The following is a 13,466-nucleotide window of genomic DNA, read 5'->3' on the forward strand; positions in this document are numbered from 1 at the left end:
GATACCGAGGTTAAATTGAATATCGACATAATATGATATCGATGTAACCTATCGTATCAATTGTTGAGCTAAAAAAAGGAGGCATTTTATCTCGCATATTTTGTGCAAAAAAATCAAGCAATGCAAAAGTCAATAACGTAAATATTATTGTAAAACTTCTATTAATTTAAGCTAATTGTTCGTCTCTTGTGTGTAGGTCGTTTTTTAAACCGAAAATTGAACCACAAAGTTCAATACTACAAGATGAAACCAAGTAAGTTTACACTCACCTGAACCATTATTGAACTGCACATTTAAAGGCACAATTTAAATTTTATTTATTATTGATCATCACAAAAAAAAGAAGCAATAATACTCCTAAGGAAAACAGTCCTAAAACTAAAAAAAAAGATGTAAAAAAAGAGGTAAGCCCGATTAAAAATGAGATGCAAAAAGAGGAAGTGTCACCAGCTGCATCAACTGAAGCAATGGATGTAGTTGAGGATGACTCTCCAACTCCTAGCAAGCCGAAGATGATACAATTAAATGCAGAGGTGGATAAGAATGACGCTGGAGAAATGTACGATCCATCCATGGACACCTATCATCCACTTAAGCAGGCATATTGGAAAGACCAAGGGTTGTAAGTATAGATATCTCAGTTCTGAATTAATATTTACAATATTCTTCAAGGACACCATACTTAGCCTTAGCACGCACGTTTCAAGTAATTGAGGAGACTAAGGGTCGCTTAAAAATGATTGATATACTGAGCAATTTCTTCTGCTCGGTTATGATGGTTACGCCTAACGACTTGCTGCCAAGTGTGTACCTTAGTATCAATCAACTGGCGCCGGCCTATGAGGGCCTCGAACTGGGTGTTGCCGAAACATCGCTGATGAAGGCCATTGCCAAGGCGACGGGGCGCAACTTGGCGCACATCAAATCGCAAACTCATTTGATTGGAGATCTAGGCATTGTGGCAGAGCAGTCGCGAGTATCGCAACGCATGATGTTTCGTCCGAAGCCATTGAATATACGTGGAGTGTTTAGCAAGCTAAGGGAGATTGCCAAGATATCGGGACAATCGAAAATTACGCTTGTCTACGATGTGTTTGTGGCCTGTCGCTTCTCCGAGGCTCGCTTCTTTATACGCTCCTTAATTGGTAAACTGCGTATTGGCATCGCGGAGCAGAGTCTGCTCACAGCTCTGGCTGTCGCTTTGGTCAAGAAGAACCACATTAAAGGCTGTAAAATCAGTAAAGTGTCCGATGTTTACAAAGATGAAATTGCAGAGACCACGCTGATTTTGAAGACTACTTTTTGGTAAGTTACATAGATAAATGCAACACCGGTTTTAAATAATTCACACTTGCATTTCTTAGCCAATGTCCCAACTATGACATTATAATTCCGGCCCTATTAAAATATGATATTAAGGAGCTACAGACTCGTTGCCCCATGCATCCCGGCATGCCGCTAAAGCCCATGCTGGCCCAGCCAACAAAGGGTGTGCATGAAGTCCTCGAACGCTTCAGTGGCATGCACATCACTTGCGAATGGAAATACGATGGCGAAAGAGCCCAAATACACTTAAACGATTCTGGTGAGATGAGCATTTTCTCTCGCAATTCGGAGAATAATACCGAAAAATATCCGGATCTGATTGCTCGAAGTAAGGCGATTCTGAAAACAAATGACGTAAAATCATATATAATTGACAGCGAAATTGTTGCCTGGGATTTGGAGCGTGGCCAGATTTTGCCATTCCAAGTGTTGACTACTCGCAAGAGGAAAAACGTTGATATTGCCACAATTAAAGTGCAAGTTTGTGTTTACATTTTTTGATCTACTTTATATAAATGGCAACTCGCTAGTTACAAAGCCACTATCGGAACGTCGAAAACTTTTGTTTGAATATTTCCAAGAGGTCGAAGGAGAATGGAAATTTGCCAATGCACTTAACACTAATGATATGGATGAAGTGCAGCAATTCTTGGAGGAATCCATCAAAGGGAACTGTGAGGGCTTAATGGTAAAAAACTCTAGATGAGGAGGCCACCTATGAAATAGCCAAAAGGTCAAGAAATTGGTTGAAATTGAAGAAGGATTATTTGTCAAACGTTGGTGATTCTCTCGACCTGGTTGTCATCGGCGGCTATAAAGGCAAGGGACGACGCACTGGCATATACGGTGGTTACTTATTGGCCTGCTACGATGCAGAGAATGAAGAATATCAAAGTATTTGTAAAATTGGCACAGGTAAGCAATTGAATGGATAATTTTTAATTTTTTTTAATTGAATTCGCATTCAAGGCTTCACTGACGAGGATTTGCGTGCGCACTCGGAGTTCCTAAGCAAACATGTCCTCAGCGGAGCCAAATCATATTTCCGTTACGATGCCAGCTTGGAGCCGGATGCTTGGTTCGAACCTGTTCAAGTTTGGGAGGTCAAATGCGCTGACTTATCGCTAAGTCCCATTCATCGCGCCGCCATTGGTATTGTGGACAGTGATCGTGGCATTTCACTACGCTTTCCACGATTCATCCGCATCCGCGATGATAAGAATGCTGAGCATGCAACGGATGCCAATCAAGTAGCACATATGTATCAATCGCAGGATCAAGTCAAGAACAATCAGAAATCAGCGAATCAAATGGATATGGAGAACGATTTTTACTAATAAAGAAATGCAGTATACGCGAATTGTACATATTTAATTTAAATCATTTTAATGTGGTTGAATGAGCACTTGTGCTACTTTCGGAAGACTTTGAGACTTGACTTTGAGCACGCTCATTACTTTCCTTACAATCCGGATTCTTTTGCTTATTACGTCGACCAAATCGTTTGTTTTTTGACTTCTCGTCCGGTATTTCAGTGCTGTCGCTAACTGTTGGAAACACGGGCTTTTCCGTTGACAGTGCGGCATCCTTCGAGTCATTTGGAGAATTTTCTTCGGATCCGAGACGATTTCGAACCTTAGGCTGGTATATGGCAATGGATGGACGATCCTGAGAAATAGAAAAAGACGTCTAGTATAAATTGTCATATTAATATTTTTTTGGCAAATTTACCTTATTTCTTATGCGACGCTCATCGGCCGAGCGCCGATTTGCGGACTTTCGAGATTCCTGCTGATTTGGGGCTTGAGAGCTGTTCTGCGGGAATACCTCAGGCGGCTTGCGCTCTTCTTTATCCTGTTGATCTGAAGCCAACCTTTCGCTGCAAGCATCTACAGATTTCTCTGTATCTGTGTTGGAGACAACAGCACTCGAATCAACAATAGTTTCCTTTTTAAGAATCACAACGTCTCTGCTCAGTTTCTGTTCTTTTGCTTGATTTGGTTTTGACGATTTTTTACTCGGATTCTCTTTTTCTGGTCTTTCAGTTCGCTCAGGTTTCTTTTTATCCCGCTGCTCACGATCTCGCGCCAACTTTCGTTGCTCATGCTCTTCACGTCGACGTTGATCGCGTTCTGTGCGACGCTTGGAACGCGAATTTTTTGCTTTATCCTGGACTTGTCCATCCTTGTTAAATTCCTTTTTTTGATTATTATTGTTATTGTTGCCTGGTTTTTTATTGTCACCAGCGGCATCCTTGGATTTGTTTTCTGGCGTTTCTGCTGCACGCAGCAACTTTAATTCCTCGCGTTGCTTGCGTTTCTCTTCATTTCGTTTACGTGCTTCCTCGCGCCGTTTTTCTTTTTTGTTTGCCAAATACTGAAGCAGTGGCGTAGATTTCACCTTATCATCTGATCGCTGCTCTATATTAAAATCAATCTTCAAGTCACCTAACCGCGATGCCTCTTCACGTTCGTCCGCCAACTTTTGTAGAAAGTCCTGGTAATGAGTTTCCTTTTCAATGGTATTAACCTTGTTGTCGTGATTACGTGCCTTATTCTTCATAAAGCATTGAAATGGTGCGTACTCCACAATAGCAGCGTATTCGGCACCTTTAGAATCGACAAATACATAGCCATCAAAACGGTCGCGAAACTGCAGTACGTCCGAAATATCCTTCCGCGACATGTCGATATATGCGCGGCATGTTGCCTCTTGGCCAAGCGACCAATCTGCCGTACAAAAATAGTACGAATCGTTTTCCGGCAATGGATCGACTTGCTCCAAAAATTCTTGTTCAGTCATGGTTGGTGGCAAATGCCGCACCACGATCTGTAAATATTGGCATATTGAATTTTACGTAAATATTGCTAACTTTGTACGCATACCTTGATAGCGTGGTTGGATTTTTCTTTCTTCTCTTTACGTTTGTTAACGCGTGGTTTTTCCATTTTACAACTGTTTTCTATTTTATCAAGTTGATAATATTAACAATACGCACTTGACTTTTGGAAATGTCAAAACAATGTGACCGCAATTTGATTTTGTAAAATATACCAAATATATACATATAATATAATATTTGAAGAAACAAATTGGTTGAATAGCGGCGATAGATGAATGATGAAAAGATAAATGTTTCCATAGACTATGAGGAATTGTTAATAGTAAAAAAAAATTGTTTAAGGTTTAGCTTATGAAAAATCCATATTGTACGCAAATTAAAGTTTTTAAATCGGCTCTACAAAATATCAGCTTGTCGGCAAAGTGTTTCTGTACGACTTTCACAAAGTTGAGAAACTTCTCAGGAACGTTGGAGAATGGAACCTATCGATAGCACCAACCAGCGATGTGCTCTATATTATTGATAACATTAACAATAACAACAAGTGCAATAAAACAAGAGCGAGCTGTACAAAAGGACTCAGTTTGAAACAATTTGTAAACCGAGATTTTCATTTTTAGGTGCTTCGGTTTTCACAAGTTTTTGGTCATCATTTTGCTATCGGAACGTTTCATTTTTTACTGCTGAAACAGCTGACTTGTGTTTTGGTCAGAAGTAAACAATGCGAAAAATGCTTTTCGTTTGTTCAATTTCCTGCGTGGAATCACATTATCACATTATCACATAAGGATAATTTTATCCTGCATAGCATTTGAATAACTAGTCAACTATTTTTTTAGCCTTTGCAAATATGATCCGACTTAATGTAGAAAAAGGCATTTACATTTTATTTCGGCAAGGTAAACCAAAAAAAAATTTCTCGTTTTGCAATTTGAAAGAATCTCGTGAAAGTGAAAACGGGAGCACCCGAAAACGAAAAGTGAATACCGCAGCATGGCTGACAATACAAGTTTCTAGCTTGTGCGGGAAAAGTTAGTCTTAATGGCCTTAGAGCCATAAGCTTATAAAGCCTCTGCGTGCCAATAAAGAATTGCATGTACATATGTATAGTTATTATTATTACAAAAATGTCAATTGCAACACAGTGGAAATATATACTTAACCAAAATTCAGATCCTGAAAGGAGATGACTAATCGGTAAGATTGTCATAATACTAATAGCAGTACATATGTATATCTAAATCCAAAACTTTATGTACACATGTATTAAGAAATCCTAGCTTTCAGTTTAAAATAATTTTTTTTTTTTGAATCGCCAAACATGAATACATTTAATGGAAGAATAAAAAATCTAAAATGGCATAGAAAGAGAAAAATTGGGTTCCCATCAGGGCCATTATATTCTTGTTGGCAGTGAGAACTACATTGGAGACTTTAACTACTAACTAACTAACTATGAGCACGAGCGTATTTCGTTGCGCTGTGCTCTTGTTTGTATGTATGCGTCTATGTATCTACACGCTCGCCTATATTGGTATGTGTATGCAAGTGAAGTTTTGCAACGTGCGGTTGCCTCGCAGCAAGCACATAGCGCACGTCAATTTTGTTTTGCCGCGGCGAAAGTTTCGAAGAAGATGACAACAACAATTGCTTGTGTCTGAGATGTTTTCAGTTAAATGGCGTCTGCACAAGGACTGCGTTGGCTCTGCTGATAGGTTGCAAGCCCAACATATTTTGATGCGCGAGTTTATTCCCTTTAAAGCTCACCGACAGAAGTAAAAGTATGTAATTGCGCATTGTTTTTTGATGATTTTCTTTATCTCAGAGACTATAAGAGATAGATCTATGTTTTTTTGACAGCATTTGTAATGTTTGCACGCAGATTCAGTTTGCTTAAAATTTTTCCCACGCCCACTTCAGCCCCCGCAAATCGACAAAAACCGAATAACAAGCGTAATTTTAAGGCTTATAGTTTCTGAGATCCAGTGTTTCATACGGACAGACAGACAGCCGGACATGACTAGATCGACTCGGCTATTGATGCTGATCAAGAATATATATACTTTATAGAGTCGAAGATGCCTCCTTTTACCTGTTACATACATTTCCTGTCGGCATAAAGTTATAATAGCCTTCTACCCTATGGGTAGCGGGTATAATATAGTGTTGCGACTTCACGATAAAATGACACTGACGCTTTTTTTTTATTTTTTTTTTGTATAAATTATCTAATTTATCTAATTTGTCAGCAACAGACAGTTTCAGGCACCGTATTACAATTTGATATTTAAAAATAATATATTATAATTGTTTTATTTTATTGAGAAAATTGATATTAATTATCTTATTTAAATAATAAAAATTAAACTTGATTTTTAATAAAAAAATGTATACAAATTATAATGCTACCCATTTCTTAACAAATGAATATTCCAAAAATAGAACCAATATACCGAGTCCTTTTTTGGTATACACGTAACATTTATACTATGTACATATATATACAAAATATACTATAAAGAACAAAATATACCAGATTGTCAAACAAAGCAAGTAAATCCCGTAACAAGCATCTATAATTATTTAAAAACTTCTACAATTTGTATCTGATCATCACTAAATTTTTTGCACCATATTGACTGTAATTATTCTATCTACTAAACATCGTGACTTCAGATTATTTTTTCGATTTGCGGAGGCGGAATTGGGTATGCCAAAAGTCTTAGACAAACTTGATCTAGATGTTTTCAGACCAATATAAGCCTTGTTTAAAGGACGACGTAGAAAACATAGAAATATCTGGTCGAATGCTAACTTGACAACTGTTATATAGTCGAAGTACATTCATAAAGGATTTTGGATTCGATGCAAAATTGATTAAATAATGCAAAATTACTTTAACAGTTTTTCGACTATTTTGAAGGAATTCTGTGCTGTTATTTCGAAATTTACCAACTTACAATGCTCATCAATCATTTTTATACCCTTTAAATATATTAAAATACGATTTTCTATTTAATTTGCACAGTAGAAAGCATAAAATTTTGAATCTATTTATAAAGTACTACCCAGCTTGGCACGAACCCCTACAGGAAATATATGTAAAATGCAGAGGGATTCACTTCCGATTACATAAAGTACATATGTATGTTCTTCATCACGGTCCACAGTTAAAGCAAAGCTATAAGAGAAATAAATATTAATTTTTTCGATAGCACTTTTCCGCTTCATTAAAGTCAATTTTTATATGCCAAAAAGCGGTGCTTCAGATAGGTCTAAATAAAACCTTCGGTATATATTATAGTATAGTTTTTTTTTGTGGTATATGTGTTTGGTAGATTTAATTTTAAAGAAAATTAAATATTATTGCTTAAAAATAAAAATAATTTATGCTTGCTACTTAAATATAAGTATATATATAAGTATAAGTAATATTTGTATTGGTTAAAGACTGAATTTGACTTTGCTATAAACATTGTTAAGCATCTCAATAATATTTTAATCAGAATATTTAAAAACCTTTTGTAATTGGGCGATTAAATTTAGTCAATTATATTGCGTAAAAGTTGCAGCTTCGGAACAATTGTTTTACATGGCCTGACCGTAATAAAGTTATATTTCGAGTTTTTTATGCCTATCCCCATAGGATAGAAGGGTATTATAACTTTGTGCCCCCAGGAAATATATGTATGTTATAGGCAGAAGTATGCATATGCGGCCCTATAAAGTATATGTATTCTTGATCAGTGTCAATAGCCGAGACGATATGAACACATAGATCTCAGAGACTATGCGGGTTGGATATATAGTTTTCGACGGCACTCGTTATGTTTGCACGCAGATCAAGTTATTTTTAAATTTTTGCCAGGCCCACTTCCTCCCACGCAAATCGACAAAAGTCGAATAACAAACGTAATTTTGAAGCCAAAGTCACGAATTTTGGTGAAATCTATAATAACTATAGTCTTTATGATTGCCTAAAATCAAATAATAATTGTATACGTTGTTCAAGAAATACTTTTGTATAGAAAAATGTGCGTACTTACTGCTGTTCTTAGATACGTTGGTTGACAATCTAGTATAGTTTGCAATAAATATAGAATTCGGTACATTTTTAGTTTTTTTTTTCGATATTTTAATTAGGGATATTTTACAAATATTTTGCGTTTATTCAGAATGGGTAGCGGAAATCTCACGAGCACTTTCCTACTTGTTTTTTGAAAAGGATACTGTGATCAGTTGATTGTTCAAATGATCTGATATCGGATTAGTATTAAGATCAGTTGGACTTTTGAAACTACCGACCATTCCATCAATCTCATCCCATCTTGTTCGTCGCCGAAGGTGCACCATGTCTGCGAGTTATGTCCTATTCTTCGCATTAGACTTTAAAATGACAAACGCCAAGCATCCCTGTAATAGAAGTGTATTCATATATACATTTATGTTATTTATTTATTATATTTTGAAAGAACACGTAATTTAATCTAAAGTTGCTGCAACTCATAAAATTCATATAGTTTTATTTTTATACAATTCTCGACTTTTCTTTAATTAAATTTTATTTATATTTGCAGGTACTAGACCAACAAAACTTTGCTCGACACTATATTTGTGGTTAAGAACATTTATTGCTCTACACTATTAATTTCATATTACGATATACTAATAAGCAAGCAAATGCCCATATATAAGATGGTACAAAATAAAACAAATTTTATTGATGACATTCTACTTCCTGTTCATTTTACGAGCATGAAATGAAGTGCTAGTACTCGTATACCCTTGAATTGTTAGCTCTGAATCAGTCCAGCACTTGATTATTCATGTCAGAATACACTAAAAAAATTTTTAGTATTAAAATTAATTCAATTACTCTGAATATTTTGAACGATTTTTAGATTTTTTGAGCATGGCTTAATTAGAAACTAATGATTTTTTTTTTATTTGTAAAATTTAAAAGTAGTTACAATTTTTATGACATTTAATTAACTTAAAACTTATTGTGACCTGGACATCAAAAGCATTAGATAAATTTGTGTGAGTGTACGCAAAACTTTGAAATATTTCCACCCTTAAAACAATCTGTGGAAATTGGCGCCGCCCCCAAAAGCGGAGCTCGGTATTTTTTCTCTCTTTCATTTTATGAAAGTGAAGCATCCTTTTTTAGCCAAAGGTTGATGCTGTGGCAAACGTTACTGAAACTTATTTATTTAAGCCCAGTTAACAAATTGTATTTTCTCTGTGGCTTCACAAATATTATATTTTATTGCGATGTGATTTCTTAGCGATAAATAAACTGATAATTAGTGTCTCGAGCCTCATTTCTCAATGCAATGGAATTTTCATTTTTAAACAAAACGAGTTATGATAAAGATTGTCTATACAACTCCAACTCGCAACATCATAATACAAATGCCAACTCGGGATTTTCGGTGGCCAACCACATGAGCCATTATAATCTTATAATCGATTCCAGCTATAAGCTACGGGCCAATGATACAGTTATCAGAAACTCTTTTAGCCAAGAGTCGAATATATTGTTCTCAAAAATCACAAATGTCGCCGACTTTTATCCCGGGGCTCACAATATAACTCCCTACAATACTGGTAAGTGATGATTTAAAAACGCATCTAGTGCTCAATTCATATTATATTTACTAAATATTTTATTAAATAAATATATTGAAAACTGATTTCTTAAATTTGCTTATCACAATAATTTCAAGAAGTTTTAATCCACTCAAAAAAATCGGTTGAACACATTTTACAATCTTTGAAACCGTAGTGTAAATGTTTTACGCTTGCATATTAAAATTCTTTTCTTACAATAATACAAATTGTAGATCATTTTCTTTAATATCTCAAAACTTGTTGATAGCCGGTTGCACTTATGCTTCTCAAGAAATCGTTAAATGACATGGGAAAAATTACAGACAGCCGTGATCAACTGTGATATAAAGTGATTAGACTACAAGTATACAAAAAGTCACATGACTGTTTTTTTTTTAATATACATAGTTCGTTTGTTTTACTGGGAGGATTTCTTCCAGGGCATATTAAGAGAATATTATATAGTTTACAGGTAACAAAAATTATACATTATTATATTAAGAACTTTCTAGAATATTAACAACTTGACTTAAAAAAAAATAGCCTAATCAGGATTTTCATAAAGTTTTGGTGAAAGCGAATCCATAGTTTAAACAAGTAAGAAAGCTCCTGTGAGATACAAGCTACTCACTTTGAATAAGAGAAAAATTAATATACCGAAATATGGAATATTGATATAGTAATATATTCAAAATACACTTGGTCCTCGCTTAACACGGGGGTTACGTTCCTAGAAATCCTCTTGTTAAGCGAAACATGGATTCAGTACAAAATAAGGGGTTACATTCGCAAAATTCAAAATTGGTAGCAAACAAATTTTTTTATTGTTCAAATTTGATCTGTTTTTTTTAAAGATTCATACATTTGCTCAAAATTAACCAAAAGTTTTTATGCATATGCCTTTAATAAATTCGTAACATTCATATTTTCAAAATTAAACGTTGGTATTAAATTAAAAAAGTTGCTTCATATAATTAATTAACAGGTTTAACTTTATAGAAAATTAAAAATGTTAAAATTAAGGAGATCATATGATTCTATTCATATGAAATTTGAGGCATTAGCCAGTTTGCTTCGACATGTTTTCTCTTTTGGTGGCTCCTTATCAAAAAATCGTGTAAGAACGAGGTTTTTAGGGTGTTACAAGGGGGATGGGAGCAAATTTGTAACCGTGTAAGTCTGAGTTCATGCTAAAAGAGTCCGTGTTAAGCGAGGGCCAAGTATATACCATAAAGTAATATAGCAGATTGTCAGCCAAAGCAGCTAAGACCCTATTGCAGTAGGCGTGTTTCGCCATACAAAAGTATTAGTAACTTTTACAATTTTTAACTGATCCTATCGAGAATTTCAGGAATCAAAATAATGTAGTTAGTATTGTACGTACCGAAAATCTAGTTTTAAAATTACGTGCGGAAGTAAACGTTTAAAAATATGGAAAGAAACTTGATCTGCGCGCAAAAATAATCTACATTCGGAAAGACTGACGAACATGGTTATATCGTCGTGTTGACGCTGATCAAGAATATATATACTTCATGGGGTCGGAGATAACTTCTGCCTATTGGATACATTTCTTGCAGACATAAAGTTAAAATACCCTTCTACCCTAGAGATAGCGGGTATATAAACTTTAGCAGGAACCACTAAAAGTCTCTGGGACCTACAAAATTGCATAGCTAATTTATCTATAACATACTTTTTATGGTCCAAGGTGTTTTATTTGCCGTTTATAGTACATGGTATCACAACTTTTCTTGCTTCTCTGAAATCATTTTGACTATTTTGATTTAGTTTGAAATTACAAAACTTGATCACTCACCACTTAAAAAAAAAATCCTTAATGGCTTAGAATGCTGTATTTTCAACTTTTGGGAAAAAAATTATTTGGAAGAATTTAATAATTGGATTTATCATGTAGTTATTGTGTTGTAGATTGAATTTAAATAAAATAAATATTAATAATAATTATTATTTTTATTAAATATTCGAGAACCTTAACTCTTAATTAAATGAAATATATTTCACAAAATGTATTCGGATGATTATAAATTAATAATCAGCACACCATAAATAAATTAATTTCTTCAATGCAGATTTCCAATTAAAATCATATTCGGAAGAGACTTCGAGCTTGACTGACAAATCGAAACAAAGGAGAATAAGAACAACGTTCACATCAAATCAATTGAACGAGTTGGAGAAAATATTTTTGGAAACTCATTATCCAGATATTTATACTAGAGAAGAAATTGCATCCAAATTACATTTAACAGAAGCACGAGTTCAGGTCATTTCCACTTTTTATTAAAAAATAATTAAAAATGAGTATATTTAAATCTGTACATTGAAAATACATTATATCCTATATCTTTTTAGGTTTGGTTCCAGAATAGAAGAGCTAAATTTCGGAAGCAAGAAAGACATGCCATTTATATAATGAAAGACAAATGTGCCAAAATGGAGAATAGGCAGAATACTGTATCTGGCAGTCAATGTTACGATGTATCACTCAATGCATCACAAAGTTCTTGCCAAATAAAATGTTTTTATGATAAAATATAAGAACCCCAAAAATTTGTGTGTATTTTAAAATTCATATGCATGTATATAGTAAATATTGGATATACAATGAGCTTTTAAAATAATGTAAAAGAAAAATTACAATGAGTATCATTCTTGAGTTTTAATATGCTTTTACTTTTTTCAAGGTAATCGATAAGTTAAAGTTAGAGATCATGAAACGCAATGTGATGTTATTATGGTAATAATTTAGTTTCCCAGAGTTGTGTTTATTAGGTTTAAATGTAAATGAAACAAGTTAGAAAGCTACAGTTGAGTGTGCTCGACTGTGAGATACCAGCTACCCATTTTGAATAAAAGGAAAAAAATTCGCTATTATTCTTAAAATATACCAAAACAATATACTGTAAAATACTGAAAATATGCCAAACTGTATATTTTGTATATCGATATAGTACCACATTCAAAATATAACACAGACGGCACAATATACCAAATTCTCAGCCAAATTAACTAAGACCCCTAGTAAGTAGGTGTTTTTGCCCATACAAAAGTATTTATTTAATAACTTCGAAAATTTTTATCTCAACCAAATTTTCAGGAATCACAATAACTATAGTTTTTATTTTATAATTACACTTGTTAATCGATTTTTGTTGATTTGCAGGTGTGGGCGTCGCAAAAATTTGAAACAAACTTGATCTGCGTGCAAGCATAACAAATGCTGTCGAAAAAATAATATCTCTATCTCTTATAGTCTCTGAAATCCAGTGTTTCATACGGACAGACTGACAGACGGACATGGCTAGATCGTATCGGCTGTTGACGCTGATCAAGTATACATATACTTTATAGGGTCGGAGGTGTCTCCCTCTACCCCATACATACATACATATGTACATTTCCTGTCGGCACAAAGTTATAATACCCTTCTACAGTATGAGTAGCGGGTATAAAAAACGAAGCCGATTGAACTAAAATGAGATCGAGAAAATGAAGTATTAGGTGAACTGGTTCGCTCATCAAGTATTAAGCGAACTACCCTTTGAATTGGACGTAATCCATTGTAGTCAAACAGTCTAAATAACATAGCTACATATATCTTTTACAGTCGTTTTCAGATTATCAGAAAAAAAAAAAATTTAGTATTATCGCCAAAAATGGA

The 13,466-nt window shown here is 34.4% G+C and overlaps 3 protein-coding genes across 3 annotated transcripts; 2 read left to right on the plus strand and 1 right to left on the minus strand.

Annotated features, from left to right (window-relative positions):
• Positions 1–51: 51 nt before the first annotated feature.
• Positions 52–2,686, plus strand: LOC132793340 (DNA ligase 1). Its single transcript, XM_060803198.1, is given in 8 exon segments — positions 52–137; positions 197–253; positions 344–622; positions 673–1,305; positions 1,365–1,821; positions 1,823–2,017; positions 2,019–2,241; positions 2,296–2,686. Coding segments are annotated over 8 exon segments (2,229 nt in total). The 5' UTR covers positions 52–120; the 3' UTR covers positions 2,664–2,686.
• On the minus strand, positions 1,365–4,359 carry LOC132793341 (regulator of nonsense transcripts 3B). The gene is made up of 3 exons (XM_060803199.1): positions 4,212–4,359; positions 3,058–4,155; positions 1,365–2,994 (listed from the first exon to the last, which is right to left on the minus strand). Exons 1-3 carry the CDS (start codon positions 4,272–4,274, stop codon positions 2,707–2,709), a joined length of 1,449 nt encoding a protein of 482 aa, XP_060659182.1. The 5' UTR covers positions 4,275–4,359; the 3' UTR covers positions 1,365–2,706.
• A 5,015-nt stretch (positions 4,360–9,374) lies between these two features.
• LOC132791752 (paired mesoderm homeobox protein 2B) lies at positions 9,375–12,346 on the plus strand. Its single transcript, XM_060800804.1, has 3 exons — positions 9,375–9,778; positions 11,875–12,068; positions 12,158–12,346. The coding sequence occupies exons 1-3, from the start codon at positions 9,505–9,507 to the stop codon at positions 12,341–12,343; spliced, it is 654 nt and encodes a 217-aa protein (XP_060656787.1). The 5' UTR covers positions 9,375–9,504; the 3' UTR covers positions 12,344–12,346.
• Positions 12,347–13,466: the final 1,120 nt, after the last annotated feature.

This window comes from Drosophila nasuta, chromosome 3 (assembly GCF_023558535.2).
Source record: "Drosophila nasuta strain 15112-1781.00 chromosome 3, ASM2355853v1, whole genome shotgun sequence".
In the NCBI taxonomy this organism is placed as follows: Eukaryota; Metazoa; Arthropoda; class Insecta; order Diptera; family Drosophilidae; genus Drosophila; species Drosophila nasuta.

Excerpts from the sequence above, each read along its gene's own strand:
- LOC132793341 (XM_060803199.1), bottom strand. The coding sequence starts at position 4,274 with ATGGAAAAACCACGCGTTAACAAACGTAAAGAGAAGAAAGAAAAATCC. Across the intron at positions 4,156-4,211 it reads AATCCAACCACGCTATCAAG|ATCGTGGTGCGGCATTTGCC; the intron begins GTATGCGTACAA and ends CAATATTTACAG. Across the intron at positions 2,995-3,057 it reads AGCGTCGCATAAGAAATAAG|GATCGTCCATCCATTGCCAT; the intron begins GTAAATTTGCCA and ends TCTATTTCTCAG.
- LOC132791752 (XM_060800804.1), top strand. The coding sequence starts at position 9,505 with ATGGAATTTTCATTTTTAAACAAAACGAGTTATGATAAAGATTGTCTA. Across the intron at positions 9,779-11,874 it reads TATAACTCCCTACAATACTG|ATTTCCAATTAAAATCATAT; the intron begins GTAAGTGATGAT and ends TCTTCAATGCAG. Across the intron at positions 12,069-12,157 it reads TAACAGAAGCACGAGTTCAG|GTTTGGTTCCAGAATAGAAG; the intron begins GTCATTTCCACT and ends ATATCTTTTTAG.